At 54.8% G+C, this 27,076-nt stretch overlaps 2 protein-coding genes across 5 annotated transcripts; one reads left to right on the top strand and one right to left on the bottom strand.

Moving 5' to 3' along the window:
* Positions 1 to 2,627: 2,627 nt before the first annotated feature.
* Positions 2,628 to 8,529, top strand: WDR73 (WD repeat domain 73). Of its 3 annotated transcripts, none has more exons than XM_041422469.1 (8): positions 2,628 to 2,684; positions 2,761 to 2,828; positions 3,201 to 3,289; positions 3,977 to 4,065; positions 5,175 to 5,242; positions 5,901 to 6,065; positions 7,185 to 7,559; positions 8,147 to 8,529. In XM_041422469.1, the coding sequence occupies exons 1-8, from the start codon at positions 2,644 to 2,646 to the stop codon at positions 8,383 to 8,385; spliced, it is 1,134 nt and encodes a 377-aa protein (XP_041278403.1). In that variant the 5' UTR covers positions 2,628 to 2,643; the 3' UTR covers positions 8,386 to 8,529. The 3 variants fall into 3 exon arrangements, with proteins under 3 accessions (XP_041278403.1, XP_041278402.1, XP_041278404.1); XM_041422468.1 differs by having other exon boundaries at positions 5,901 to 6,074; XM_041422470.1 differs by lacking the exons at positions 2,628 to 2,684; positions 2,761 to 2,828; positions 3,201 to 3,289 and adding an exon at positions 3,386 to 3,543 and having other exon boundaries at positions 5,901 to 6,074.
* A 3,408-nt stretch (positions 8,530 to 11,937) lies between these two features.
* On the bottom strand, positions 11,938 to 25,281 carry ARRB1 (arrestin beta 1). 2 transcript variants are annotated; one of them, XM_041422424.1, is made up of 16 exons: positions 24,823 to 25,280; positions 19,811 to 19,841; positions 19,147 to 19,207; positions 18,678 to 18,722; positions 18,110 to 18,306; positions 17,466 to 17,525; positions 17,277 to 17,344; positions 16,699 to 16,834; positions 16,535 to 16,619; positions 16,365 to 16,437; positions 15,893 to 16,030; positions 15,621 to 15,704; positions 15,399 to 15,422; positions 14,459 to 14,529; positions 14,034 to 14,085; positions 11,938 to 13,409 (listed from the first exon to the last, which is right to left on the bottom strand). In XM_041422424.1, the coding sequence occupies exons 1-16, from the start codon at positions 24,840 to 24,842 to the stop codon at positions 13,298 to 13,300; spliced, it is 1,257 nt and encodes a 418-aa protein (XP_041278358.1). In that variant the 5' UTR covers positions 24,843 to 25,280; the 3' UTR covers positions 11,938 to 13,297. The 2 variants fall into 2 exon arrangements, with proteins under 2 accessions (XP_041278358.1, XP_041278360.1); XM_041422426.1 differs by lacking the exon at positions 15,399 to 15,422 and having other exon boundaries at positions 24,823 to 25,281.
* Between the last annotated feature and the right edge of the window lie 1,795 nt (positions 25,282 to 27,076).

Here is a 27,076-nt window from a genome sequence, read left to right as displayed (position 1 = left end):
ACCATGCAACAAATTCCTTATCCATCTCACAGCCCTGTTGTATCTGCAGAGAATTCTGGTACTTAATGCACTGCAGTTAAGGGATAAAATTACTCTACTTGTGTAGCAGACACTGTACATTACGTATTGTTCTAGCAAAAGGGTAACACTATGTCCACCCAAACCTCATGTGTGCCAAAGCAAGGTGAAATATTTAGGCTTTATTTTGGGGAAGGAGCAACAAATGATAAATCCAGAAAGAATAGAGGCAATAATTGAGCTCCCATGTCTGGTCACAAAAAGCAGGTACGAAGTTTTCTCAGAGGTGTGGTGTTTTGTTGACTGTGGATTCTGAGGTTGGGGGAATTGAAGTTTCTAACTAAAGCAACCAAGAATGGAGAGACAGAGAAGAGCTAGCCACACCTGGACCCAGGTGCATCAGGAGTACCAGACTGCACTAAGTTGGTGTCAGCATGTCCCAGATTGCAAGGCAATGTGTATTCTATTTGCCATCTGGTAGAGGTGTGGCAGTTATCTTCTGTTAATCGGGCAGTTTTTCTTTATCTCTTCCACAAACCAATCCTCCCTCCAGAGAGACATCTGCTGTTAATGGGCCATTGAGTGTCACTGCATGGCTGATAAAATTACAGCATCCCATTGTGAGATGCTCTGCCAAGAGCCAAGCATTCCTAACTGGATATCACCTGAGATTTTTGGGACACCAGCACAGCTTCTCCACTGGATTTCCCAGAGGAGCATCTCCCTCTTCCACTGGATCTTCAGAGGAAGACTACACCTTTCTACAGGATCACTGCTCCAACAGAACCACATCTGCCACTCCAGGAGGACTGCAGCCACAATTCCAATTGGACTGTTCCCAACACCCTGACCCACAGGGTGTCAGGTTGTATTCTGACTGTCAGTGTTGTTTTGATTTACTGAATTGTTTATTTTAATTTTCTTCCCTAAGAAAGAACTGTTATTCCTGCTCCCATATCTTTGCCTGAGAGCCCCCTTAATTTCAAGTTTATAACAATTAGGAGGGAGGGGGTTTACAGTTTCCATTTCAGGGAGGTTTCTGCCTTCCTTAGCACACACCTGTCTTTCCAAACCAAGACAAAGCAGCAGCAACTCTAATGCCAGAACAAGCCTAAGATGATTTAAGAAGATGCATCACCCTAAATCCAGTGAGCGTATTACCTCTACCTGATGATGGAGAGCATTCCAGTGAGAGCAAGTGATGCACATTTCAAATAACCCACAGACTGATTTAACTATGTTCCCTCACATTACCCAGATACAGTACTGTTTGCAGATAGCTCATCCTGTTCCCTGCAAGGACATCTCATTCCAACCCCCCTGCCATGGGCAGGGGTACCTTCCACTAGACCAGGTTGCTCCAAACGGCTTTCAGGGATGGGGCAGCCACAGCTTTTCTGGGCAATCTGTGCCTTTTTTCCTGCTCTTTCTGAATATTTCTCTTTCCAATTTAGATTTCTTTATCCTATGTGGTAGTCTTCAGAACAGATACAATCATGCTTTCCCCTTAACACAGTGATCCTTGGGATCTCAACTAAGAGACAGGATTTGATTCACTTCATATTTCTATTTCCTTGTAATTTTACATATTTATGTCAAAGAACATGTGACTCATCTGCATTCAGCTGAAGATACCTAGTGCTCTTTTTTTGAAAGATGCCATTGCCACACAGTCACAGTACTATCAAATGGTTTGGGTTGAAAAGGACCTTAAAGTTTATCTTGTTCCAAACCCCTGCTATGGAAGGGGCAAGGAATTTCAAACATTAAGCACTGAAGATTCTACTGGATGAAAAGCTGGATATTATCTGGCAAATGAGAGATGTGACTGTACCTGTGTTTCTGGCTGTGGCTGCTGACAGAGAACATGTTGCAGTTTTTTGATTATAGGCTTGTGTTACATCTGCACAAGAAAACAGACCAAAAGGAAGAGGAACAAAAAGGAGAGAGGCTTGGCAAGAGCCTGGAGCAACAGAACAAAGGGGAAAGCAGGTTTTATGTTTACGAGTAACACATCCAGCTCTGGGACTCCAAACATGAGGACATGCAGCTGGTGTGGCAGATCCAGGAAAGCCATGGAGATGCTTCAAGGGCTGAAGGCCCTCTGCTCTGGAGATAGGCTGGGAGAGCTTGGGGTGTTCAGCCTGGGGAAGACGCCGAGGAGAAGAGCAGGAGCCCCTTCCCCTGCCTAACAGGGCTCCAAGAGCGATGGAGAGAGACTTTGGGAGAGGGCCTGAAAGGACAGGAAAAGGGGAATGGCTTCCCACTGGCAGGGGGCAGGGTTAGATGGGATATTGCACAGAAATCCTTGGCTGTGAGGGTGGGGAGGCCCTGGCACAGGTTGCTCAGAGAAGCTGCGGCTGCCCCGTCCCTGGAAGTGTTCAAGGCCAGGCTGGACAGGGCTTTCCAAGCAACCTGGTCCTGTGGAAGGTGTCCCTGCCCACGGCAGGGGAATGGAGCCGGCTGCGCTCTGCGGTGCCGGCCATGGCAGCGCCCTGCGCCTCCCGGCCCTGCCGCACGGTCACGCGCTGTCCCTGCGCTCGTGCCGCCGCCTCAGCCTCTGCGACGTCACTGCCGAGCGTTGGCATGTGACGTCAGGGGCGCGCCGGGCGGGCGGGCGTTGCCATGGAGGCGGCGGACGAGTGGCTGCTGCAGTCGCTGCGACTGTGAGCGACCCCCGGACCCTCGGCACCCGGCACCGACCCGGGCTCCGCCGGCCTCACACCCGCCCTCTCTCCGCAGGTACCGCGACCTGCACACCTTCGAGCTCCAGGCGCCCACCCGCCTCATCGAATGGGCCCGCGGGGATCGTGAGTGCGAGGCCGGGAGTGCTGAGGGGAGGAGAGGGACCAGGCTGGAGTCTGGCGGGGTGGGGTGGCTGAGGCTAGCCGGAGGAAAGGAGGAGACCCAGGGGCCGGGCCGGGGCCCGTGTAGCGGGAGAAGGGGAGAGGAGGTTCTGGGGTTGGGCCGGTCTGCGGTCCCGGCAGGGAGGCCAGGGTGCAGGCCGGGACCCCAGAAGTGGGGCTAAGCGACTGGAGCTGCTCCGGGATCAGCCTGGGCTCGAGCTCAGGGCCTGGTGGTCCATGGACTGTGCAGTAACTCGGGTTTGTCTCAGGGAGGGTGGGCTGGGCAGGGGGGCAGCCCTCACCGTGTTCCTGGCTCTTCATGCCTACCCCACCAAGGTGTCTGTGTAGCGGGGTATGGACAGTCTGATGGGAACGAGATCCTGCAGCTGATCCCACCGCCAGCGCTGCTGACAAAGGAGACTCAGGTGAGTGTTGGAGCCAGGGTGGCACCAGACCTCTCTGACCTCCTTGGCCTGATATGTTCAGAGACCAAGCCAGAGCTTGGTCTCTGAACACCAGAGCTTGGTGGCCTTCATGAGCTGCTGCTGTGACAAGGCCATGACCAGGGATTGAGCAGCTTGGTTGAAAGGAAAAGCACATAAGTCACCTGTTTGTCGTCCAGTCATGTTATCCCGCAGCTGCTCTGCAGACAGCTTGGATGTGGACACTTCATCTCCAAGTATGTGAATGAAAGCATTTCATGGGCAAAGAGAACAGATGAGGACAGCAAGCCAGGTGAAGAAAGGGCTTGCTGAGCAGCTCAGGCCTGGGGGACCACCCTGCAGAGCACCAAGGTTGGCCCTTGGGTGGGTGACCTCTGCACTAGAGTAGAAGGTGGTGTTTGGTCACTGGGTAAGTAGAAAGCTCCTGAGCCAGATGTGCACAGATGGCAACACAGGCAGAGCTCTTGGCAGCAGCTTTCTCCAGACTTCTGTTCTCTCTGACTATTTTGGGATCCATCAGTCCTGTATCTCTTGTTGAAAAAGGCAGCACTGGACAGGGAAGAGCTATACCAAGCAAGAGTTTGCCTTATTTCTCTGTCATTTTTTATAATAACTGAGCACAAGTTGTGCACCACTGTGTGAAGAAATGGCTTTGCCTTTGATTTCTAGGGCCTGTGTCCAGAGAGAGATTTCAAGGTAGAATGTGGTGGATTTTCAGAGCGCCCAGTGTACAGCCTGAAATATGTGCCAGACACCAGGTATGACCACAAGGTCCTTCCCAGGGTGTATTGGAAATGGAGAAGGGACGTATCCACTGAGAGCAAACTCCTTTTCCATGCCTGCTTCCCAACCCAGCTGGTCCATCCTGCCAGCTCTAAGACTAGTGTGAGTCTGGGCCAGTTGCATACCAAAAACTGCTGATGTTGCTGCTCCCTACCCCACTTCTGAGCAGCAGGGGCCTGTAGGGTTTTCCTGCTCTACCTTCTCTTCCTTCAGCATTTGACACTGTTTGGAGCTGCTCAGCAGCAGAGCAGGACACTGGTGGCTGGTGCCACTGCTCTGCAAGACCCTGTTTGTGCAGGTTCAGAAGCTTTTTTTCCTGCTCTGGATTTAGACCAAACAAATACTACTCTTGTTCTGTGTTTCTTCCTACATGAGTCCCCATTGACTACTTTGGGGCTGTCTGGATCATTCTTAGTCTAGTCCTTCTGGAAAATGTGATAATTAAATCACAGAATCATTTAGGTGGGAAAGGCCCTCTGAGACCGTTGGTTCTAAGGATTCCCCTGTCTCTTTCAAGCCCACCACTAACACATGTCCCCAAGTGCCACTCACAACTTCTAAATCCCTCTAGGGATGACAACTCCACTCCTGCCCTAGGCAGCTTGTGCCAAGGCTAGACAACTTTTTCAGGGAAAGAATTTTCTCAATATCCGACCTAAACATCCCCTGGTGCAAATTGAGGCCATTTCCTCTTGTCCTGTCCCTTGTTCCTTGGGAGCACCCAAGTTACCACCTGGTTGCACCCTCCTGTCAGGGAATTGTAGAGAGCAAAAAGATGCTGCCTGAGCCTTCTTTTCTTCAGGCTGAGCACCGCCCCCCAGCTCCCTCAGCCGCTGCTCAGCAAATCCTCATAAAATATCCTCATAAATGCTCTTGCCTTGGGACTATGTTTGCATGGGCTGTGTGGAGCGTCCCTACATGAGGGGTTCTGGGATTATGGTCCTTCCAGCCACTACTTTGCTTCAAGCAGAGGCAGGAGTTCCTGCTTACAGGAGCAGCAGACCAGTTTGTCCCAGATTGGGGAAAACAAGGCTGTTCTCTGCTCCTGAGGAGACTCTTTTGTGAGATTCTTCTGTTTCCTCAGCTTGTTGGTAACAAGTGGCCCACCCGATGGCTCCCTCCAGGTCTGGCAGGTGTCAGCAGAGGACTCCGGTAAGGGTTTCTGAGCTCAAGTAGTTTCCCAATGCAGTTGTTGTTGCATCTCACATCTCTAGCTTCCCCTTCTTCCTGTGTGTCAAAAATGAGGAGAGGAGTGCCACTTCCCTGTCCTGAGTGACCACTCTTGTGTGGCACAGGCTGGAGAAGGGTACAAGACAAGGGTCTACAGCAGTTTTGGTGGTTTGGACTTAACAGCACAAACCTCGTCAGAGAATTAGAATGTTTAGGCCCATCATAGTAGTCTTGTACTGCATGTAGTTGGCACTCTGTCCCCTTAGTAACTCCAGGTTAGAAATGTAGCTCCATCCATTGCCTTTTGGGATAGACCGTGATCCACCTTCTCTCAAAAAGAGGGAGGCTGCTACTGGGAAATACTTGTAAACCACCAGAAAGGAAGTGCAAAAGTAGAAAACTTCTTCATTGAACATAAACATCTCGATTCCCAAATTTTCATTCATTTTGCTCAGCATTTTGTCAGTCCTTACTGGATGAGTTGGAAAGGGATTTTACCCTGAAGAAGGCGTTAGGCATAATTAGATTTCTTATTGGTTTTGTAGGTCAGTTTTACCTTTGTGAGCTATTGTTGTGAAGCAGCTTAATTGAATGGATTACTTGGTTCTCAATGTGTTTTACATCTATCTCTTCCTAATAGATGTTATCAAATCTGTAAGCACCATAGCAACAGAACATGGCACTGGGCAATCCTGGGCTAAAATTGCCACCATTTCAGCCAGAGCCCCATGGGTCCTTCATGGCTCAAGACTTGACAGAGTCCAAATTACAGAGGTTGAATCAAGGAAAAATGTCTACACAGCAGGTATTCAAGGCAAGTCTAATGTCTTATTTTGGGAAGGTGGAGTTCGGGTAAAGCAATGCTAATTGCTTGAATAGCAAACATTTCACTGAGCAGGTACTTTTGGACGTGTGCAAGTGGTTATAAAGATACTTGCCACGAGTATATTGTCTTGAGAAAAGAGGTGACAATGGTCAGGTCCATCTCCAACGGCTTACCACTCACATTATACTGATTTCTCACATTTCTGCTCCAAATCTGGGCACTACCTGAGTCCTGCAGATAGTTTCAATGTGGAGAACTGGGTTTGCAGAGGGGTGCTGTGTGTGCTGCCCCAAACAAGGGAGGTGACAGCCTGGTTACAACTGCTAGTGGGTGCAGGTCTGATTTCCTTAGGGACCTGGGGACTCTCTGCCTTCACCTGTGCAGTGAGACTCAGTCCCCACAGAGCTCATCGCTGGGGAGGGAAGAGGGGATGTGTGTGTCCAGTGACAGTATCACAGCACTGAGGAAAAGGAAGGTGTCACTGTCCCTGTGCCAGAGGGACTCACAGAATCTTGGAGTGGTTTGGCTTGGAAGAGACATTTAAAGCTTATCTCGTTCCAACTCCCTGCCATGAGCAGAGACATCTTCCACTACATGAGGTAGCTCCAAGCCCTGACCACCTTGCAGGCATGAGGCAGCCACAGCTTCTCTGGACAACCTTGTCAGGGCCTCACCACCCTCACAGACAATAATTGCTGTCCAGTATCCCATTTAACCCTGCCCCCTGTCAGTGGGAAGCCATACCCCCATGTCCTGTCACTCCAGGGCCTTGTCCAGAGTCCCTCTCCAGCTCTCTTTGAGCTTTGTTAGGCACTGGGACAGTCGCCTTCTCTTCTCTCTGGAGCCTTCTCTTTTCCAGGCTGAACACTCCAAGCTCTCCTAGCCTGTCACCAGGAGAAACGGGCTGTAACCCTAAGAGCCTCTCCATGGCCTCCTCTGGACTCATTCCAGCAGCTCCACTCTTTCTGGTGCTGGGGGCCCTGGAGCTGGACACATTACTCCTGAGCATACATCCTGCTTTCTTTCTCAGGCAATACTGCAGCACAGAAATCCTGAAAATGCTCCTCATTGGATCTGAGACCTGCCTCTCTTTTCCAGCTTCCCGAGGTAGTGAGGAGCTCAGCAACCTGGCCTTCCTGGACTGCAACACGCTGCTTCTGTGCTGTGCCACGGGCCGGCTGTGCCTGGCCGACATCCGACAGCCGCAGAGTCTCACAGAGGCCGTGCCAGTGCCCTCGGCGCCATGCACTGAGCAGTGGTGCATGGGCACCAGGCATGGAGCTCAGGGCCTGGAGCCGAGCTCCCAGCCCGTGGCTCGCCTCTCAAGCAGAGGGGTCCTAACCCTGACAGACCTCAGGAAAACCTCTGAGTTCCTGGCTTTGGCCAAGGCCAGAGTCCCCTCTCCTGGCTCAGGTGCAGAGTTCCTGTGTGTCTCCTGGGCTCCTGCTCTGGAAGGCTACCTTGCCGTTTCAGGTAGGTGCTTAGGGCAGAGATCTCCTTTTCTGGGTGCTTTTTGGATTTATATTTTTGTGAACACCCAGTTCACTCCACCTAAAACCCCCCACTGACAGGGTGGCTTTTCAGTGCTGCCCCTGGAGCCAGCAGAGATGCCAGCTAATTGTCCTCTGCAGCTGCCTCTTTCCAACAACTCCAGAAGCGGCCTGGTGGGTTCTGGAAGATGCCTGCTGCCCTTCTGTGAGATCAGAGGCCGCAGGCTGACCACAAGCACTGCCCTGATAGTGCCAGTCACAGTCTGGCTGCAGGCTACAGCATTGATAATGCCATCTGGGCAGCAAGGCTGCCTCTTGACCAGAGCCTTGCGTGCTCACACCCATGAGTCCACAAACTTTGGGGATCTGGTCTGGGCTCTCCGCAGCAGCTGTTTCTTTGAGACACTCTCCTCAGAGGCAGAGCTGCTCTCTTCTTACACGTTTCTAGTGTGGGCCATTTTTCCTTTTTCTTGCTGGGAGGTGATCCTGAGCCCAGCTGGACTAGACCAAAGCAATTGATTTTTTCACTCTCTATTCCTTCCTTATCCTTTTAATTCCCTTTTATCTAAGGTTTTGATGGCACCGTGCATGTATATGACACACAGAGCTGGGACAGTTCTGGCAGGGAAGCAGAGCCCATCTTCGTTCACAAAGGCCACACGTTTGGCGGAGCAGGTGGCAGCAGGGACCCTCCCCTGGTCACTGTGCACACATGGCACCTGCAGAAGCCCAGAACTTTGTTGTCAGCAGCGAGTGATGGCTCCTTGCATGTCTGGGACTGGGTTCAGCCCTGTGGGAAGTGTGGGTAGGTGGTGTTTTGGTGAGATGGGGCATTTCCTGCCTCTGCTGTTATTTTTGTGGGCTGCAGTGTGTGTGTTTGCCTGCAGATACTGTTTGGAGACTGTTGCAGTGAGCAGAACAACTGTAAAATTTCTATTTTAATAATAGTAAAAATTTTTCCAGTGTTACTTGTTCTCCTGTGTACCAGCCTTCAGATGAAAGCTGTGCCTGTGGTTCTGACTGTGGCTGCTGGCAGAGAACATCCTGCTGTTGTTTGATCATTGGCTTGTGTCACATATGCAGAAAGGGAGAGGAGCAAAAAGGAGAGACTTGACAAGGGCCTGGAGTGACAGGACAAGGGGGAATGACTTCCCACTGCCAGAGGGCAGGGTTAGATGGGACTATTGGGAAGAAATTCTTCCCTGTGAGGGTGGGGATGCCCTGGCACAGGTTGCTCAGAGAAGCTGCTGCTGCCTCATCCCTGGATGTGCCCAAGGCCAGGCTGGATGGATCTTTCAGCAACCTGGTCTACTGGAAGGTATCCCTGCCCATGGCAGGGAGTTGGAACTGGATGAGCTTTGAGGTCCCTTCCAAACCAAGCCAATCTCCAGTTTCATGAAAAAAAACCCAGGAATTTGAGGAAACAGGCTCTTTTGTGAGATATTTACCCACTGTATTCCAGGCCCAGAGCACCTAGTGGAAGCTGCACCCCCCAAGGGGTGTTGACATTTATCACGTGTCACGAGCAGTGACCTCCGCTCAGGAAGTTTCAGCGTGACCACTTGCATTCCTGCTTGCAGCCTGCAAAAGGAACAGGAACAACATTTCCAGCCATAGCCTATTCCAAACTCTGCCCCTCCCCCTCTAGATCCTGTGAGCACCTGGTTTGAGACAAGGCATTGGTGTGATTTCCTGGGCTGTGTTGCAGCTTCTGCAACACTCACACTGTTACCAAGGTGTTAACTCTGCGAAAGGCTCCCTTCTGCTCTGCGTGCTGGCTGAAGTGAGGAGGGGTTGAAGACGGGTGAAATGGGGTGAAGGCTATACTTAAGAGCACCTGGGGAAACCTTACACTGGGAATGTGCTGTACTGACTCATTCTGTACCATGGCAACAGTTGTCTGCCTGGCACCTCTGCCTGGAACTTGCTTCATTCTTCTCCCAGGACAAGCCATGTGAGCACTTACGCTCATCCCAAAACCCCGCCTAGCAGCATGTGAAGCAGGGGCAACAAGTCCTTCCCAAGGCTGGGGATGTTAATGTTTGATCAGTTACTAAAGGCATGGATCTGTGTCACCACCGATCAACAAAAGGAAACGCCTGTTTGAGTCCTAGAGGAGCTGAGCTCTCCTGCAGGAGTGCCTGAGCATCCTGTCTTCTTCCAGGGGTCCACAGCAAAACCAACCCAGTTGAGCCAGAGCTGAACTGGGGGAAATGGGTTCTGACCAAGAGCCTGGGAGCATTTCTGGCGCAGTGTGGGCAGTAGGGAGGGCTCCTGGCTCTCTAGTCTCTTCATCTGCTCGAGTCAGTTCCAGCTGTGGTAGAGCTGAGCGTGTCCCTCCCCTGCACCAAGACCTGCAGGTTCCTGCGTTTAGGAGGTGGCTTTTCTGCCCCATGACTGGGACCCGTAGCAGCCCCAGGAAGGGCAACATGTATTACACAGACATGAAGGGCTCCCAGAGAGGGATCTTGGAGCTCAATGGGCTTTCCTCAAGCACCCCTGGGAGCAGGCAATTTGGCAGAGGTGCGCTCAGATTGTGCGGCTCCTTCCTGCAGGAAACACCCACAGCCTCTGTGGGTCTCACCTTGGAGAGGTGAGCTCTGAGGCAGAGACCACTGGAGCCTTCCCAGTACTCCAGCTACCTCTTCCCTCCTTTGCTGGGACATGTAGAGGAGCTGACCCCCCCTCCCCCATCACAGTGATGCAGATAGTGCAATGAGGACAGGGAACTGAATTTGCTTGGCTTTCAAAATTGGGCTTAAGCAATAGGTCTGTTTGTACCCATCTAAACTTCCCTTTTTTCTTCCTAAAATAACTTAAGCCTTCTTGGCCAGCTTGAACTAGATTTGACAGGGGACTGGAGATATAAAAAATATTAAGTACTCACAGATGCTGTGGGAAGGGATTATCACGGGAGGGATCTGGAGAGTTGTGCTGGGCAGTAGGGACATTGCTCTCAGGAATGCACCACATGGAGTGTCTGGCAATGTCCATGTGGGATCAGAGTCTGGTTGTGTGACTTTGGAGACTTTGGCTTTGCTGGAGTCAGATTTGTCTTTGGCAGGGAAGGTTGGGACAGCCTCTGGCACAAATGCCAACTCCCATGAAGTGAACCAACTTAAGGACAGTCTCTCCCTCCCCTTAGCATCAGCATGGCAAGGGCAGCTCAAGCTGCATGGGACATGAATGTGTCCAACCTCTGCCCTCCCTGGGACCATGGAAAGGTCCTCCAGATGGCCTGTCTTCACTGAGGCCACAGAGTTTTAACCCCTGGGCAAGGTAACACAGCTGGAGACAGAATCATGGAATCATTCATGTTGGAAAAGCTCTTGAAGATCATGGAGTCCAATCTTTACCCACACACAGCCAAATCTATCACTAAACTATGTATGTGTTCAATTGCCACATCTACACATCTGTTAAATCCCTTCAGGGATGGGGACTCCACCACTGCCCTGGACAGCCTGCGCCAAGGCTGAACAATCCTTTCAGGGAAGGAAGCTTCCCTATTATCCAATCTAAACCTCCTCTGTCACAACTTGAGGCAGGGTTTCTCCTTCCTTGACTGTGAGAGCACAAACCACAGCCCTTCCATGAGGGACTGTCTCTGAATTCAGGTCCATAAATGGAGGTGTTACGTGGCTCATTCCCCAGTACTGGCTCCTGCTGCTCTCAAAGGGGATGAGAAGCTCCCTGCAGCATTAAGAGATGTTTGGATGTGGCTCTTGGAGATATGGTTTAGTGGCCTTGACAGGGCTGGGGAACCACTGGACTCTATGATCTTAGAGGGTTTTTCCAACCTCAATGATTCTGTGATCGTTAAAATTAGCTCTAAGCAGCTCCTCAATGGGACACAGATTGAACATGGCTTGTTTAACAAGCAAGTTGTTAGTGCCCTGTGCTCATCAAGTACTGCATGACCATGCATTTAATTTCCAAAATAATGCCCAGTCCCTGCTGTGGGATACAGAATCCTTCATCTCCTCCTTGGCTCCTCTGCATGTCTCTGCACACCAGGGAGGCTGTCATCAGTAGAGGGATGGAGTGGCATGAGCAGGGCAGGTAGCTGCTCCCTCGTCCTTGCTCAGGAGGAAAAAAATTCCCCTGTGAGGGTGGTGAGGCCCTGGCACAGGTTGCCCAGAGAAGCTGGGCATCCCTAGAAGTATTCAAGGCCAGGTTTGATGGATCTTTCAGCAACCTGGTCGAGTGGAAGGTGTTCCTCCTGCCCATGGCAGGGAAGATGGAACTGGGTAAGTTTCAAGGTCCCTCCCAACTTAAACCATTCTATAGTTCTGTGACTTGCTGTCTGTGCCAGTTCCCCCACCCTTAGTCAACAAAAGTGTCCAGGCATTGGGACTGTATTTTACTGTTTTTTCTTTTTTTCCTTTTTTTTTTTTTTCTGAGTTTAATAAACTAGAATAATTTATTTGACAGAACACAGAAACATCACAGACAGGGTGGAGAAACCAAAGCAGCAGGTATCAATGATCAGTACAAAGGAACCACTTTACAAAAAGAAGTACCACGCTGCCCATCAGCTTTACCCAAAATTACAGGGGGAGGGGGGTGGGCTCAGCTCAGCACCCCACAAACAGGGTTGGGGGGGATGGAGCTATCCCTACAAAATGCTCTCAGATGACAACGCTGACTGCAACAGCACAATAAATAGTGGGAATGGCCTCTCAGTGAGTGGTGGGAGACCAGAGACCCTTGGAGGGGGGAGGAGGTCCAGGCACCACCAATCCGGGAGGTATAAGCATCTGTTGAAACACTGATTAGGGTGGCAAAAGCCCTGATTCTCCCCTACCCCCAAATAGGTGCTAGATCCCATGCAGGCAGAGCAAAACATCAACCAGGGGGGCTTTGCAGCTTGGCAGGACAAAAGTATCCCTGGCAACATCCCGCTGGGGGACAAGGCTATTCTGCCACAACACTGCCATGGCTGTGAAGAGGCATTTGAGGCCTGTCCCAGAACAAGCAGTGTGTGGCAGATGGCACAGACCCACAGGGTCCCTTCTGCCGCCTTAACATGGCACCAGCAGCTCCCAGCTCTGAGCTGGTTTCCTCCGTGGAGATTATACTGGTGTGAGAAGAGATGCAGCTGGGAGGACCCTTGGGGTTGGCCACTTTGGGGGGACTTGGGGGAAGAAAAGGGCAGGTACTGCCCACCCCATTTGTTTGGGGCAGATGGGGCAGGGGCCAAAGTCAAAGCCAGGCTCGTGCATCCCAGGGAGGGAACACATGCAGCAGGGCCAGACAGAGGGGGATTGGCCATGGGTGAAAGGAAGGGACACCAAGGTGCACAGGTGCCTTTTCCCATGAGAAGGCTGCCTAAAAAAAACACACCCCTCTCCCCACAATTCTGCTGCAACCCCCCTCCCTGTAGCAAACTGGTGTTGAGACTGGGCTTATATAAAACTCATAAAAGGGGCATCTCATAGTAAAGGGCTCTAGTAAGTGGCAGGAGGCTGGACAGGGACAGAGTTATAGTGAGCCCCATTGCCTCCAGCACCTCCCCAGCCGTGCCCTGCACGGGAAACAGCAGCTCTGGCAGCTGGATGAAGAGACAACACGGCACAGCTGGACGGTTATAGGTCCTGTGGCCATCTGGCAATTGGTAGGCTCCCAGTACAGGTAGAAAACAAAATTAATTATAGAAAAGAGAAGCAGCCTAATGTAGGGGTGTCCCTGGGGCAGGGTGGCGAGCTGGGAGGGGCTCGCTTATCTGTCATTGAGCTGTGGGGAATTTGTCCGCTCCTCCTCATCCTCCTTGTCATCCTTCATGCCTTTCAGTCGCTGGCGGGCGAAGTCTTCAAACACAATGTCATCATCGCTAGTGGGGACACAAGGGAAGGGGCTTTATGTGGGGTGCAAGGTGAAACACCTCCTGTCCCAGCTTGCCCAGTGAGCTCAACCTGCACCACCACGATGTTACAGCAGCTCAGGGGGCCCCAAAACTCCCCATCTCTAGCAAACAGCCTTGGTTTTCAAAGCCTTATTAATACTTGCCCAATGTACCCAAAAAAGAGCCCCCAAGCTCTCCAGCAGGTGCAGCTTTACCAGGGCCATTGGCATTTGTCCCACTCTGGGGGAACCGCAGACTGGCAGGAAGTAGCTGGGTGGGTTAAGTACCCTAAAACCTCCCAAACATGTCACCAGCCCGGGGAACGCTGTGGCAACAACCTCCCACACCCCCAACACGATCCCAGCGGCCTCTTACTGCAGTTTCTCCTGTTTTTTGGAAAGCCATGCAGGGAAGGGTGAAGGAGGAGAGAAGAGAGAGGGGAACAGCATGCGTCATGCATTACAGGTGACATGCATGGGGTTAATCACACATGCCAATCCCATGGCACAGCAGGTGTTAGAGGATTGGGGGGGGGGTGCCATGCAACCGCCATGTTTCACATTCCCACACGAAATTTGGGAATTGGGGGAGGGGTGTATTTTAGTCTCTTACTTTGTATCAAGCTCTATCAGATTTGTATCTATGGGTGCTTCATTCTCTGGAACTGAACAAAGGGATGACACAGGATTAGTCAGAGGGTGGTGACTGCCATCCCACCGAGGTGGGTGACAACTTCCCCAGGATCATCTCTGCCCTCCTACCAGGGTGGGTGAGACCCCCCTGCAGTCATCATTGCCATTCCACTGGGGTGGCTGAGATTCCCCTGGGGTCATCACCACTTCCAGTGTGTGGATGCAACCCCCACTGGAGTTTGGCTACACTGGGTTGATGGAAGCACCCCCATGATTTTAATGCTGAGGCCCTGTGAACAGAGTCAACAGGAGCCAAGAATCTCCCCCCGTGCAGCCTCACTGGCTCCCTTTGCCCCCACCCACCCCCAGGGATGCTGGCCCTGTCACTCAGGGACAGACACTCACTGTCCCGGTGTACTGGTTCCTCCCTGGGTTTGGGATGCATCAGCGTGAAGGGCAGCTCCACTGCAACGTCGCTGGAAGAGACACCAGGGTAAAGCACAGGCATGCCTGCACTTTACATGTAGAGCAAGGCAAATTTGCAGAGGGGGAGCAGAACAGCACCCCCACTACAGCTGCTGTAGAGACCATAAAGCTGGGCAAACCCCTGTGTCATCCTCCATGGAGCTGCTCAGCAGCTCTCATGCCTCTTGGTTGAGCTTGGACTCCAGGGTGGGGGATCAGCACAGGTCCCCTGGGAAGTAGAGGGGCATCAGGAGGGAGAGCTGCATGACAAAAATCTGTCTTTAGCAGCCAAGGGGCGGGGGGGTATGCAAAATCCCTTGAGCTTAGGCTGCAGTCAGTGACATAGGAATGGCAGGAGGTGCACCAAGTTTTCCCAGTGCTCAGTGGGCAAGGTGACATCAGGGCATGACAGCCTAAGCACAGCCACAAGCTGTCCCAGGGGCAGGTAGGACAGAGCTCAGACAGAGAAGTGTCCCAAAAGAGGATGAGTAGTCCCATGGTCCCTGTAGGGACCTCCATGTGGGAGGGCAGTGATGTGAGAATAAAGACCTAGGAAGCCCCAGAGACTTGCCTCCCCACATCCAGAGATGCTCAGTCCTACAGAGCCACCTCTGTGCCCTGCTCACTCTCTCCAGCAGCACCCACAGGCCTCTCACTCCAGTACAAGTACGAGGATGCAGAATTCAAACCCTGCCAGCATTCCCAGCCTCATCACCCTAGCCCCACCTCTGCCAGGTTTTTTGCTTTAGGTGAGACAGCATCCCCAACACAGTGGAATTCCCAGGACAGGCATGGGACCAGGTAGCACCTTGAGGGGCTGAGGGGATGCAATGGGGGCTTCAGTGAGGATTGGGGGGCGCTGGGGGGAGTGCGGTGTTACCTGGAGGCGAGGTCTCCCAGCAGGCTGGCATGAGTCAAAGGATACAACACATTAGTCACTGTCCCCTCCCAAGGACACACAATCCCCACACACCTTTTGTCCCACCCATGCTGCTTAGTCCCAGGAGAGCTTTAAGGATGATGGGGCCCCACCTGCAGCACAGACCAGTCCCAAGGTTAGAGAAGTTGTGCAGCACGGTGGGGGGGTGTGCCCAACACTCACCCTCCTCGTGACACCACCAGCTTCACCTTCACCTTGTAGGAGACAATGATGCCCAGGATCTCCTTGTTGGCTCCATCTCTTAATCTGGAGGAGAGGGCAGGTGGGCATCAGTGAGGGAACGTCCATGGGGTCCCGCCCTCCTGGAGGTCCCTCCATGGGATCTCCTCTACCCCAAGCATCACCCCTGGAGCAGGGGTTGGATGCCCACCAGGGCCAGGTTCTGCCCCCATGCTGCAGGGGAGACAGGAGCCCTGGGGGGTAGAGGGGCTCACAGTGTGCTGGAGGCCAGGTTGGTGTCCTCGTGCTTGAGCTTCCCATCCAGCGCCAGCCCCCGCTTTTCCCGGTTGTTGGCAAGGAAGGGGGTCAGGGTGTAGACTTTGCAGAACGTTGAGCTCGGGGCCACCATATCACTGGAGAAGATTTCCACCATCAGCCAGAGACTCAGCCACCCACAGCTCCCACAGCCCACTCCAGACATTTCCATCTTAGCCTGGTGAACTCCAGATATTCCCATCCCTGCCACAGCCTGATGAACATCTCCTTCCTGGAGGACACAGAGGATGACATCCCCAAGATGCCACCAGAAAAAAGGTCTCCCTCTCCCTGTTCCTCCCACTGGTTCCTGCTTTCCAAGTACAACAACCCAGTGGGGCTGCAATGGGGAAGGAGACCTCCAATGCTCCTCCAAGACCCCCCTGAGGTCTCCAGGGCTCCTCATGATGTTCCCAAGGAGCCAGTACTCACTCAGCATCCTCCACAGCCACTGGGCACTTGTACTGGGCAGTGTTGAAGAGGCAGATGTCAGCATACTGGCGCACTGGGGTGAGGCACAGCGAGATGGGGATCAGGGTAGGCCCCCACAGGTATGGGGACAGGCACACCAGTGGGGTGGGGGACACAACCCTACTCTTCACCTGAGATCTTGATTTTCTTCACAGTCTTGTTGGTGTTGTTGGTGACATGCACGTTGACACTGATGGGCTCCCCGTGGTAGTATATCTGTAGGGGATCAGAACAGAGAGGATGGTGAGATCCCCAGGGTCACCCCACCCCTGTACACTCCCCAGTCCTTGCCCACCTCCTTGTCCAAGGATGCCTCAAGGTGCAGTGGCTTGTCTGACATGAGGAACTGCCGGGTGGTCTCTGCCATGGGCTGGGGGCCGGGTCTCTCTGGTGCATACTGGACCTTACGGATCACCAGGCGCACCGAGTTCCTGTGGGAAGATGAGAGGAGAACTCAGGCTGCCCACAGGCTACCCTCTTTCTTGGCCCATTGGGTCAAATCCCTCTTTTCTTCTGGTCTGCTGGGTCAGAAGGATGCCATGGAAGGTCTCGTCTGGATGCCCACCAGAGCTAAAAAGGGAAAGCCCTATGGCCGGGCCAGGTTGCCCACAGCAAGTGTTGGGCTCCTTGCACAGTGGTGGATATCCCAGCCCCAAAATGTTCTCTGACCCATCCCTATCCTGGAGAACACCTCCATATCCCAGCCCCAGCGCGGAAAACATCCCCATTCAAGCCCCCTCCTGGAAGACAACTCTATCCCATTCTGGAAAACATCTCACCCAAGGTGGGTAACAAATTGAGGTGCCCCTTTCCTGCTGCCAGTACCAGGAGGATGCCGCTCCCATCCAGGCTGGATGGATCCTCTCTGCTTACCTCTTGTGGATCTTCTCCTCCAGGTTCTCAGCACAGAAAGCTTTAACCTCGTAGTCCACTCCACAGGCCTGAAAACCAGGAAGGGGGGAAAAGGAGACAGAGAAACACCTTTGCACTCCCCAAAGAGGTGACCCCAGCAGTGGCCACTCACCACAGTCCTAGTGGCATGGGAACATGGGGGAACCTTACCTTCCCTGTGTCCTCTGGGCCTGGCTGCAGTGTGACGGAGCAAGGCAAGTTGGGGGGAATCTGGAAGGGAAAGGGGGGTGAGGAGCTTTCTGGGGGGGGCTACCAGTACTTCCCTATCCTATCCACAGTGGAAAGAAGGAAATCCAGGAAGGATTTCCTCATTTTACTATTGCACTTCCCAAATCCCAAAGTGTTAAAAAATACATTACTTTAGAGGGTTTTAATTAATCAGAGATTTTGAGAAATCAGGGCATCAGGGCCATTTTTGAGGCCATAGGATTGAGCACTGTAAAATGTCACAGAGCTCCGGTGGGGGGGGGACAGCATTGCCAAAGCTGTGCTGGGGAAATTGCAGGAGCAGGGAGGTCTACCCCCACCCCACTCCCTGACGAGCTGTCCAGGGCTGGCATGGATTCCCAGTGTTAGCATGAACCCCCTGGTGCTGACACAGACTGGCAGTTTCCCTACTGGTGGCTACTTTCTGCTCACAAGTTTGAAGATCCACCACCAAAAGGTGTGTCTTGATCACAGATAGCAGCATCTCACCCCAACCACAACTCCACAGGGCCAGATGGGACCCTGATATCCCCACCAAAGGGTTCACTGTCCCTTCAAGCACCCCAGAGCACCTGCTGTCACCCTACCTCAAAGGTGAAGGGGTAGGCATGCTCGCCCAGCTTCTTGATGAGCCGCTCCTGCAGCCGCGTCAGGGGCTTTTTGTCCTCGGGGACCGGGGGGAAGGCCTGGGAGTTGGCCACAAACAGGTCCTTGCGGAAGGTCAGCCCCAGAACATCCAGGTCCTCACGGCCATAGCGGAAAGCGCAGGTCAAAGTCACAAAGACTGGAGAGGGTGACAAGGGGAGGTTGGTATCAGGGTGTGGGTCATGGAGGGGACCATCATGGCATGGGGGCAACAAGGCAAAGTGGCATCCTGGCTCATGCCAGTCCCACCAGCACTGGGAAGTAGTGGTGACTTGAGGACATGCCATGTTAAGAATATGAGGATTCAGCAGCCAGCTGTGCCTTCGGATGCCCACCACAGCACCCCCATTCTCCACAGGACAGGGAATCTGTCATGGGGACAGGGGGCTGGAAATTGTTACCAAAGGGTCCAGAGATGCCAGTGCCTGGGTAGGATTGCACGGGGATGCTAGCATCACCCTGTGGCAGTGCCACTCCTGTGGCCCCAGGGATCCCAGGGGTAGACATTACCTTTTCTCTCCTTCAGGTATTCAGGATCCACCAGCACTACTCCATCTGCAATGGAACAGCCAGGTCAGAAATGCGCCACAGGGACGGAGGGACACACTGGCAGGGTCAGGGAATGCAATGGCAGGGTTAGGGGACACGATGGCAGGGTCAGGGGACATGCTAGTAGGGTTACAAAAGAATGTACAGGCAGGGTTTGGGGAGACACCAGCACAATTAAAGGGGGACATGCTGCCCCTTTACACAGAGAGTCATCACCTCCAAGCTACCAACTGGGGCTTGGGGGGAACACACTGCCAGCAGGGACAGTCTGCACCTACTGCACCCAGGGCATATGCAAAGCCACAGCAGGACATGAATATTATCCCAAATCAGCTGTTTTCTGCTCCCCAAAATTCTTCTTCCCAGACAGCCCAGCCCACCCTGGCATGCGTTTCACTACAACTGAGGTCCCCTTCCTGCCACCACATACCCACGGGGTCCACCACGTCAATGTGGTCCACGAAGTCCCTCTTCCCAAGGTAGACAGTGAGCTGCAGGAGAGAACAGGGTGTCAGGGGTGCACACAGCAGACTCCCCAGGGCCCCCCATGTTGTCACCACCCACTGGGGTCCATATTCCTCATCATCCCCAGTGTCACTCTGTCCCTGTGGTAGCCAAAATCCAATCCCACTTCATTCCAGTGAAAGCCTGGAACCTTTCCAGATACCCCCAGAGGTGGAGGCACTTTGCATCTGGGGACGCTTGGGTGGCACCCCGGGGGTTTGTACTCCACTGTCAGGCAGGGATGAGCTCCCTAGTGTCACCCTCTCGGCTTTCTCCTGATGGGGAAACTGAGGCACAGGGCAGGCAGCTGCCATGCAGAAGGTTTCCTGCATCAGCTCCTGCTGCCCAACCCAAAACCCCCACAGGCAGTCACTTGCACCCCAGCACTCCAAAACCTGTCTGCTTGACCCCTGATCTTGGGAAAGCCCCCCACCAGCCCCACTGTGCCTCAGTTTCCCTTCCTGCCACCCTGGCAGGATGCTGAGGCAGACAGCAGTGCACTGGGTGGAATCTGGGTTCAGGGACATGCCCATCCCCCACTCCCATCCACGCCTGTGACCCCATGGTTTTCCCAACCATGTCCCCCTTACCTTCCCGTTAGGACTGGCTTTCTTAAACACCCTGCAAAACAGCAAAGAGGGGGTGAGTGCTGGAGCAAGGGGTACCCTCCACTCCTGAACCCCCCACTCTGCTCCTGCTCCTTGCCCATGGAGCTGTCCAGCTCTCCCCTTCAGGAAGAGTCCCTGCGGGAAGAAGCACCCACTGGCACAGTCCCATGGTGCCAAGTGCATCTAACCCTCAGCACCCACTACCAGGACCCAGCTTTGGATAATGGAGGCATCAGGACCCTGGCCCACCCCTTCGCCTGAGGATGGAGCCCAGAGACCACTGTGAAAAGCAGCAGCACCCCAGCACCCAACTGGCCCTGGGGACCAGCGTGTGGGACCATGGGGTCAAGGCACACACAGGATGAGAGCATCCCACAGGATGGGAGCATCCCACCCACCTCACCATTACCCCACATAGATGCATCCCAAAGCCACTGGAGAAGCAAGAAAAGTCTGGGTGCTCCTGTCCCCAGGGCTTTTTATTCCCATTCCAAACCACGGAACTAGCCCCCAGACAGCCCTCTCAACTCCTAAAGTCCTTCTGAAACACCCCACAGAGATATGGGAGAAAGGATGTGGATTCAACATACCACTGCTGGGGAATGCCAGAGCATTCCCAGCCTGTCTGCTGCAGGCAGGAAGTGGGCAGAGGCAGGTAGGGTGCCTGGTGCTGCCAGATTTTTTGGAGCCTGCCCTGGCACAAAGCCACCCATAATGTGTTCTCCTCAGATAATCCCTCCTCGCCTTTAAATTCCATTAAAACCATCCAGGAAGATTAGTAGTGATTTTAGGCTGGAAAAAACCAATTTCCCAGGGCAGCTGCTTGGCTCTGCCAAAATGTCAAAGGCTGCTACTGGATGATGGACCCACACTATGAGTAACCCTCAGCCACCCCAGTGCCTGCAGCTGCCCACACCAAGGCAAGGGGCAGGCAGGGAAGGCAGCAGCTGGGTTCCAGCCTGGGGGTGCCTACCACCCCAGCAACGGGGCAGGATGCATCAGGAGATGTGTGGGCACACCCCTCACTCCCATATCCCTGAAATCCTGTCCCTGTGTCCCTGCATCTCCACATCCCTGCATCTGTGTGTCCGTATACTCCTGCACGCCCAAGTCTCCACATCCCACTCTCTCTCGAGAGCCATGGGGACCAGCGCAGCCTGGCCAAGCTCTGCCCAGGAAGCAGGATCTAGTCTGGATAAGGGAGTGTGGGGGCTGGGGGCCCTCATTCCCTTGTCCCCAGATAAGCCACAGGAACCTTCTGCCAGACACATAAAATATTGGGGACATCCTTCTGGCTGTCCCAAGCCATGGGGAGCATCAGGAACATCCTGCTGGCTCTTCCTGGATGGCTTTTCCCTGTGGGGGTTGGGGGATTGACTTTTCCCAGACGAAATGGGAAAGCACTTCCACAGTAGGATTTGTCATGAGGGTTTGCTGATGAAGGTGTGATCCTGTGCTGGTGCAAAGAAAGATGGAATTAATGGGAATGCTGCTCCAATTAAGCAACTTGGGGAGATAAAGGCCTCAACTTGCCATGGAAGGGCATAAGCACCCCACAGTTTCTGAGATTTGAAAGCCATGGGGGGATCAGTCTCCAGAGTCAGAGATGGAGGGGCAATGAATGCATCCTCCTGAGAGCCCAGAGCAACTAACAGCAGGATTTTCATGGGTAATTAATGAGGCATTACTTCAAAGCAGGATAAGGAGCATCCCCTGAGAGCCTGTCACCCCACACCCCACAGACCAGCTCCCAAGGGAAACCCCAAAGAGGGTCCAGCATGCTGGATCACAACCTGAGGTGTGCTGGGGAGCCCCAGAAAGGGCAGCCCAAGGCTGGAGGCTCAGTGGGTGCCACTGCCAGCCCCCTGAGACAGGGGTGATGCTCGCACCCAGCCCTGCAGACACTAACAGAGCTGCTAATGAGCCCAGTGAAGTGAGATTGATGGCAGGTGCTGCAGGAAGCCATTCTTCACCACTCTGCCTGGCACATTCTCATGCTGGCAGCACACCGGAACAGGAGTCCCACGGAGCCTGAGACCTGCTGAGCCACACACTGCAGATGCAGAAGCCCCATGTTATGGGTGCAGCAGCTCCACAGAATGTGAGACCCGCACAGCTCCACACTGTGCATGCAGCAGCTCAGACTGGCTCCTCACTGTGGGTACACGAGCATGCAGTGCCCTCATCTTGTGGATGCAGCAGCCGTGCCTGGCCCCACACCATGGGTGCAGGAGCTCACATCTCCCCTGCAGCACCAGTGACAGAAGGGAAGGGGCACATGGGGACACAGCAGCCTGTTGCTGCCGGCAGGGTGACCCTCACCTGCCACCGGATCTAGAGGGAGGAAAGGAGGAAGTGTGAAGCCTTCCCTCCCCCTCCAGCCCTTCCTGGTGTCAAAATACTGGAGGCATGAGGCAGGAAGTGGCCTCCGCTGCTGCCCATCAGAGGCCTGGGGCCTCATGCCGTGGGCTGGCAGTCCCAGTGCCCCCTGAGCCTGTCATGCTGCCACACAGCCACATCCCATCTCTCCTGCCCTCTCACTGCCACAGATCCTAGCCCTTAAGGAGCTTGTTAGGCACCCAGCCAGGGCTAATGATAGCTTTATTGGGTGGCCAATGATTGGGTGGGGTCTGCTGGATCTTGGTTGGGAAGATTTATGAGGATTTAATTCCCCTAGTCATCAGAACAGGATCTGACGGCAACAAACACCATTGATTGCCTTTGAACCCAGGGCAGAGAATTCAGGGATTTTGCCAGCTCTCATGCTAACAAGGTCGGCTGGCAGATCTAATTAGCTAGAGCCACGTTAGAAGGGACCTCCAGGGATAATGGAACCACCAGCAACCACATCATACGCACCGGCACAACCCCGTGGTGGCGGCCAGAAGCTCCATGCCAGCTGTGCCTGGATAAACTTGGAGAACCACGCCAGCCAATCCCAAAGCAAGAGCATCCCACAGGCCCAGTGCTGCATTTTGCATCCTGCTGCATCCATCTATCCATCTATCCCCTCCCAGGGTCAGCAGCAGCATCCCCCAGAGCTCCACCAACTTCCTTGGCAAGGAAACGTCTCAGCTGTGGGATCCGGGATGTGTCTGGATCCTGCTGTTATTACCAGAGTTTGCTCTCCAAACAACATCCAGGAAGCAGGAGTCCTGAGCCACCTTCTAGGGCTCTTTCTCTTTCCAGCAGAGATCCCTGTCCTGCTCCACACCCTATGGCTTCATCTAGAGGGATGAATAGGATGGCAGAGGGACTGAGCAGCAGGTCTGGCGGTAGGTGGGGGTCACCCCCCAGCAGCAAGATGCCATGGTGGAATGCTACAGAGGGGCTGAATGGTACTATTGGGCCAGAGGAAAGGTGCAAGGGGTGCTTAATGCCAGCCAAGGTGGGTTCTGGTGTACCAGAACCACTGCAGCACTTCCCAGCAGCCAGGAATTCCAGTAGCTGGGCATCCTGTGTGGGGTTGCAGCTGCCCTGGCTGGGTGCTGAGTGGGAAAAGCAGGGAAAGGTGATCAATGATGCCAACAGCCAGCAACTCAGTTGTTTCCTCCAGGTCTTCCCACTGGTGACTCCCAAGAAAAGTGGGGTACCACAGCAGGAATCAGCAAAAATGGGCTTTTGGGGAAATCAGATAGTAAATCAGCTCCCACAGCTGAACCTCCTGATCAAACCCAGTGGATTTGGGTTTCGAGATCCAAACTGGAGAGGGATTTGTCAGCCCAATTCTTCCCCCCCCCCCGCCCTCCCCTGGCTCCCACTGTACACATGCGTAGGCAGGGAGAAGATCAGCTCATGCCTCTGCTGCCGGCACGCCTGCTGATGGGAATGCTGCTCACCAAGCTCCCCCTGGCACCCGAAAAACCTGGAGGCCAAACTAGCTGCATCGTGGGGTATGCACCCAGACATTGGGGGGAACCCAGTGGTGCTCCAGCACCCTGATGTGTGGGGCCGTCTGCCGGCTCCAGGAGCGCAATATAAATTCTCAAGAATTCAGGATACTGAGCAAGGAGGAAACGGATGCTGTCAGCCATGGCTGGGGCACCAACACCCAGCAGCAGCAACAGCCGCTTCCCAAAATGCTGGATGAGTTCAACAGGCACCCACAACTCCCATCCTGCCACTCCAAAACACTGCAATGCTTCTGGAAGGTTCTGCCCAGGCAGGGCCAGACCCCCTCATCCTTCTCTCTTGCCGTGGCCATGGTGGGGGGGGCAGGGGGGAGCAGAGGCTGCACCGAAGCCCCCTGATCCTGATGCCAAGGGGACAAGTGGATGAGCAAAGGGAGGGCGACGGTGTTGAGGGGTGAGCAGGAGCCCTCTGAAACCCCTGGTCCTCCATGATTAATGGCTACGGGGGCAGAAAGGGACTGGGGTGAAGAATGGGAGTGTAACTCCTTGACCACTCTGCCAGCGCCAGCCGGTGAGCGGATGTCACAGGAGATCCCCCAGGCCTCCCAGCAAGGGCTGGCAGGCTCTCCCTCAAATTCCAACAGCCCCCTGCAGGATGTGCAGCCCAGTGGGTCCTGCCGCCGTTTGCACCTGGAGCCCTGGGGAGCACAGGGAGGTCCCCATCCACCTCTGCACAGGGACCCCTAAAATACAGCATCTCCACGGCACTATTCCCATGGGATGAAGGCGTCGCAGGCCCTCGTGTCCCAGCGTTCCAGGGCTGGCACGTGCTCCCTGACACCCCCAGCTGTGCCGCATGCCGGGAGTGACATCAGGGCCTGGGTCCCCTGGCGTCACTGAGATGACAACAGCCTCCCCCATCCCAAATCCATCCAGGCTCCACATCTGATGGGGAGGGAGCAGTGACGCCCTCAGCCTCCGGCTCCTCACCACCCCTCGGGAGCACCATATCCCAGCAGGGGGGCCAGCCCAGGGGGCCACCAGCTCCAGCGCAGGGCACGGGCAGCGCCTGTCCCACCCCTCCCCCGCCATGCCCGGGTATGCCCCCCCGGGATGCTCCGCTCTGTCCCGGTCCTCACTCACCGGGTGCCTTTGTCTCCCATGGCCCCGCCGATCCTGCGGGCTCAGCCGAGAAGCGCCGGCTGGGCTTGGAAAATTACTGGCTGGATGGTGGAGGGAGCGGCGGCGGGGCGGGCGCGGGGCCCGGTGCGGCCCTGCTCGGGCCCGCTCGGAACCGCTCGAAACGCTAGAGCACGCTCGGAAGCACTCGGAACCGCTCGGCTCGGCCCGGGCGGACGCCAAGCCGGCCGGTTCGGGGCCGCTCGGAACCGCTCGTGCGGGTTCGGAACTGCTCGGAGTCGCTCGGAGCCGCTCGGACACGCTCGGAGCCGCTCGGCAGGGCTCGGCCCGTCCCGGTTCCGGTGCGGACGCTGCCGCCGCCGCCGCCGCCTCCGCCCGCCCCTGAGCCGCTGCCCCGGGGCCGGGGGCGGCGGCGCGCAAGGGCCGCACGGGCGGGGAGAAGGCACGGAGAGGATACGGGGAAGGCGGGGGGGCACCGGGCTGACACGAGGTGGGTGGGAAGGCGGTGAGGGGGTAGGAAAGTGTGGGGCAGTGCGCGCGCACACACACACACACACAGAGCGGCGGGAGCACGCGCGCGGCTCGGGGCGCCCCCCAGCGGCTGCACGTGGACATAGCGGGAGAACCCCTCGTGTGACCACAGGGACAAGCGTGTGACAGCAAAGACCTGCGTGCCGACGGAGACACGTCTGGGAACACAGGCGCAGGAGTGTGAGTACAAAGAGAGGTGTCCGTGAACAGAGGGACAACAGCCCTGCACACACATGTGAACTCACACACACACACGTGCGCATACATGCATGCACAGACGTGTGCGCACGCATCCATGTGCGTGGACACAAAACAGAATGTGCACACACATGTACACATGTGCGCCCACAACCCCTGTACGCACGCACACGAACTTGCGAACACCCCGCCCACGAGCTGTCCCTCCCTCCTCCAATGGAATCCGCCTTCCTTGGAGCAACACGTCCGTCCTCCTCCTCCGGCCTCCCCATTGGCCGTGTCCGTCTCCCGCCCGCCTCCTGTCGCAGAGCAGCCCCTGGGGAATGGGCTTCAGGTGATTCCAGTGCTACGGCCATCCCTAACTGGAGCATCCCCTTCCTATCCCACCCCCACGGCCACCGTGGGGCGGATGGAGGGGAGTGAGGACGGAGTGGTGTCCCCTCTATCCACTGTGGGGACACCTGCGCCCCACCCACGGGGCAGCTTTAGCCTGTCCTTGGGGAAACCTGCACCGCACTTCAGGGATCAGCCAGGACAAAAGGACAGAAAGCAATGTCAGGCCGAGGCTGCGGTGAGGGTCTGGAAGGAAGGCCGCGATACCCTGACGCATCCAGGAAGGAATGTCACCTAAGGGCACAGAGCCGTCGGTGGCAGAAGTGGGACAGCTCCTGCCTGGAGGCCATAAACCCTGCTCTGGGACTAGTTTGGAGGATTAAAGGATTTAATCCCAGGATTTCAATCGGCGCTTGGAGCAGGATGGAGGCATTTGGTAGTCTGGACAGCTTTTCACCCTAGTTTTGGCAGCTCATGGAGTGCCAGAGCATGCCAGCACCAAAGCCTCCAAGGACTTTTCCTCTGGGTATAAAATGCCCAAAAGCTGTCAGATTGGGCTGGGATGAAAGCGCTGCATTGATTTTGGATAATAAATTGCTCCTTAGCCGGATGGCAGAAATGAAAGCTACAGCCCTGATGAATGGATGATGGTCAGACTAGGGGGTCCCCCATGGGGCCATGCAAGGATGGCTGCAGGAGCCAGAGGAGCAGCTGGATTCTGCCCCAGTCCCAGCCCAGGCTCAGGGGGGTCCTGACACAGGCCTCATCCTGCATCCCAGCCTAGGATCCCACTGCAGTCCCAGCCCAAGCTGGATCCTGCCGTAGGCCCAGCTCCCCCTGCTGCCAGGCTGGATGGGTCCCAACATGGCTCCTGTCCAGGCATGGGGGGGCCCAACCTGGCAGATGGGGATGAGAAGAGCATCCCAGGGTATTGGAGCATTCTGGGGTTCTGGAACATTTCAGGAGGGAACAGGGCACAGAAAGGGATGAGAATAGCTGGAGCATTCAGAGGGGATCAGTGAATCCTGGGGCATTGGACCATTCCTTGAGAGTGGAACATCCAAGGAGGGGCTGGAGCTTCCTGGGGAGTCAGAGCTACACGACCCAAGCTGGATTCTCCCCATGAAGGTGATTTTGGTGTTCATCAGTTTTAATTGGAGCTCCCCAGACCCCAACAAGGCCACCCACCAACCTG

Source organism: Onychostruthus taczanowskii, unplaced genomic scaffold, assembly GCF_017590055.1.
Source record: "Onychostruthus taczanowskii isolate IOZ18803 unplaced genomic scaffold, ASM1759005v1 scaffold73, whole genome shotgun sequence".
Classification (NCBI taxonomy): domain Eukaryota; kingdom Metazoa; phylum Chordata; class Aves; order Passeriformes; family Passeridae; genus Onychostruthus; species Onychostruthus taczanowskii.
The sequence above is the reverse complement of the archived record's forward strand: the minus strand, read 5'-3'. Positions and strand labels throughout refer to the sequence as shown.

What these genes read in the sequence shown, in the direction of transcription:
- ARRB1 (XM_041422424.1), bottom strand. Translation starts at nt 24,842, where the DNA reads ATGGGAGACAAAGGCACCCG. An exon ending in GAGGAGAAGATCCACAAGAG is followed by an intron (nt 16,835 to 17,276) that starts GTAAGCAGAGAG and finishes ATCTTCCCACAG; the next exon opens with GAACTCGGTGCGCCTGGTGA. An exon ending in GAAGAAAATCAAGATCTCAG is followed by an intron (nt 16,438 to 16,534) that starts GTGAAGAGTAGG and finishes GCCTCACCCCAG; the next exon opens with TGCGCCAGTATGCTGACATC.
- WDR73 (XM_041422468.1), top strand. Translation starts at nt 2,644, where the DNA reads ATGGAGGCGGCGGACGAGTGGCTGCTGCAGTCGCTGCGACT. An exon ending in CTGCTGCAGTCGCTGCGACT is followed by an intron (nt 2,685 to 2,760) that starts GTGAGCGACCCC and finishes CTCTCTCCGCAG; the next exon opens with GTACCGCGACCTGCACACCT. An exon ending in TGCTGACAAAGGAGACTCAG is followed by an intron (nt 3,290 to 3,976) that starts GTGAGTGTTGGA and finishes TTTGATTTCTAG; the next exon opens with GGCCTGTGTCCAGAGAGAGA.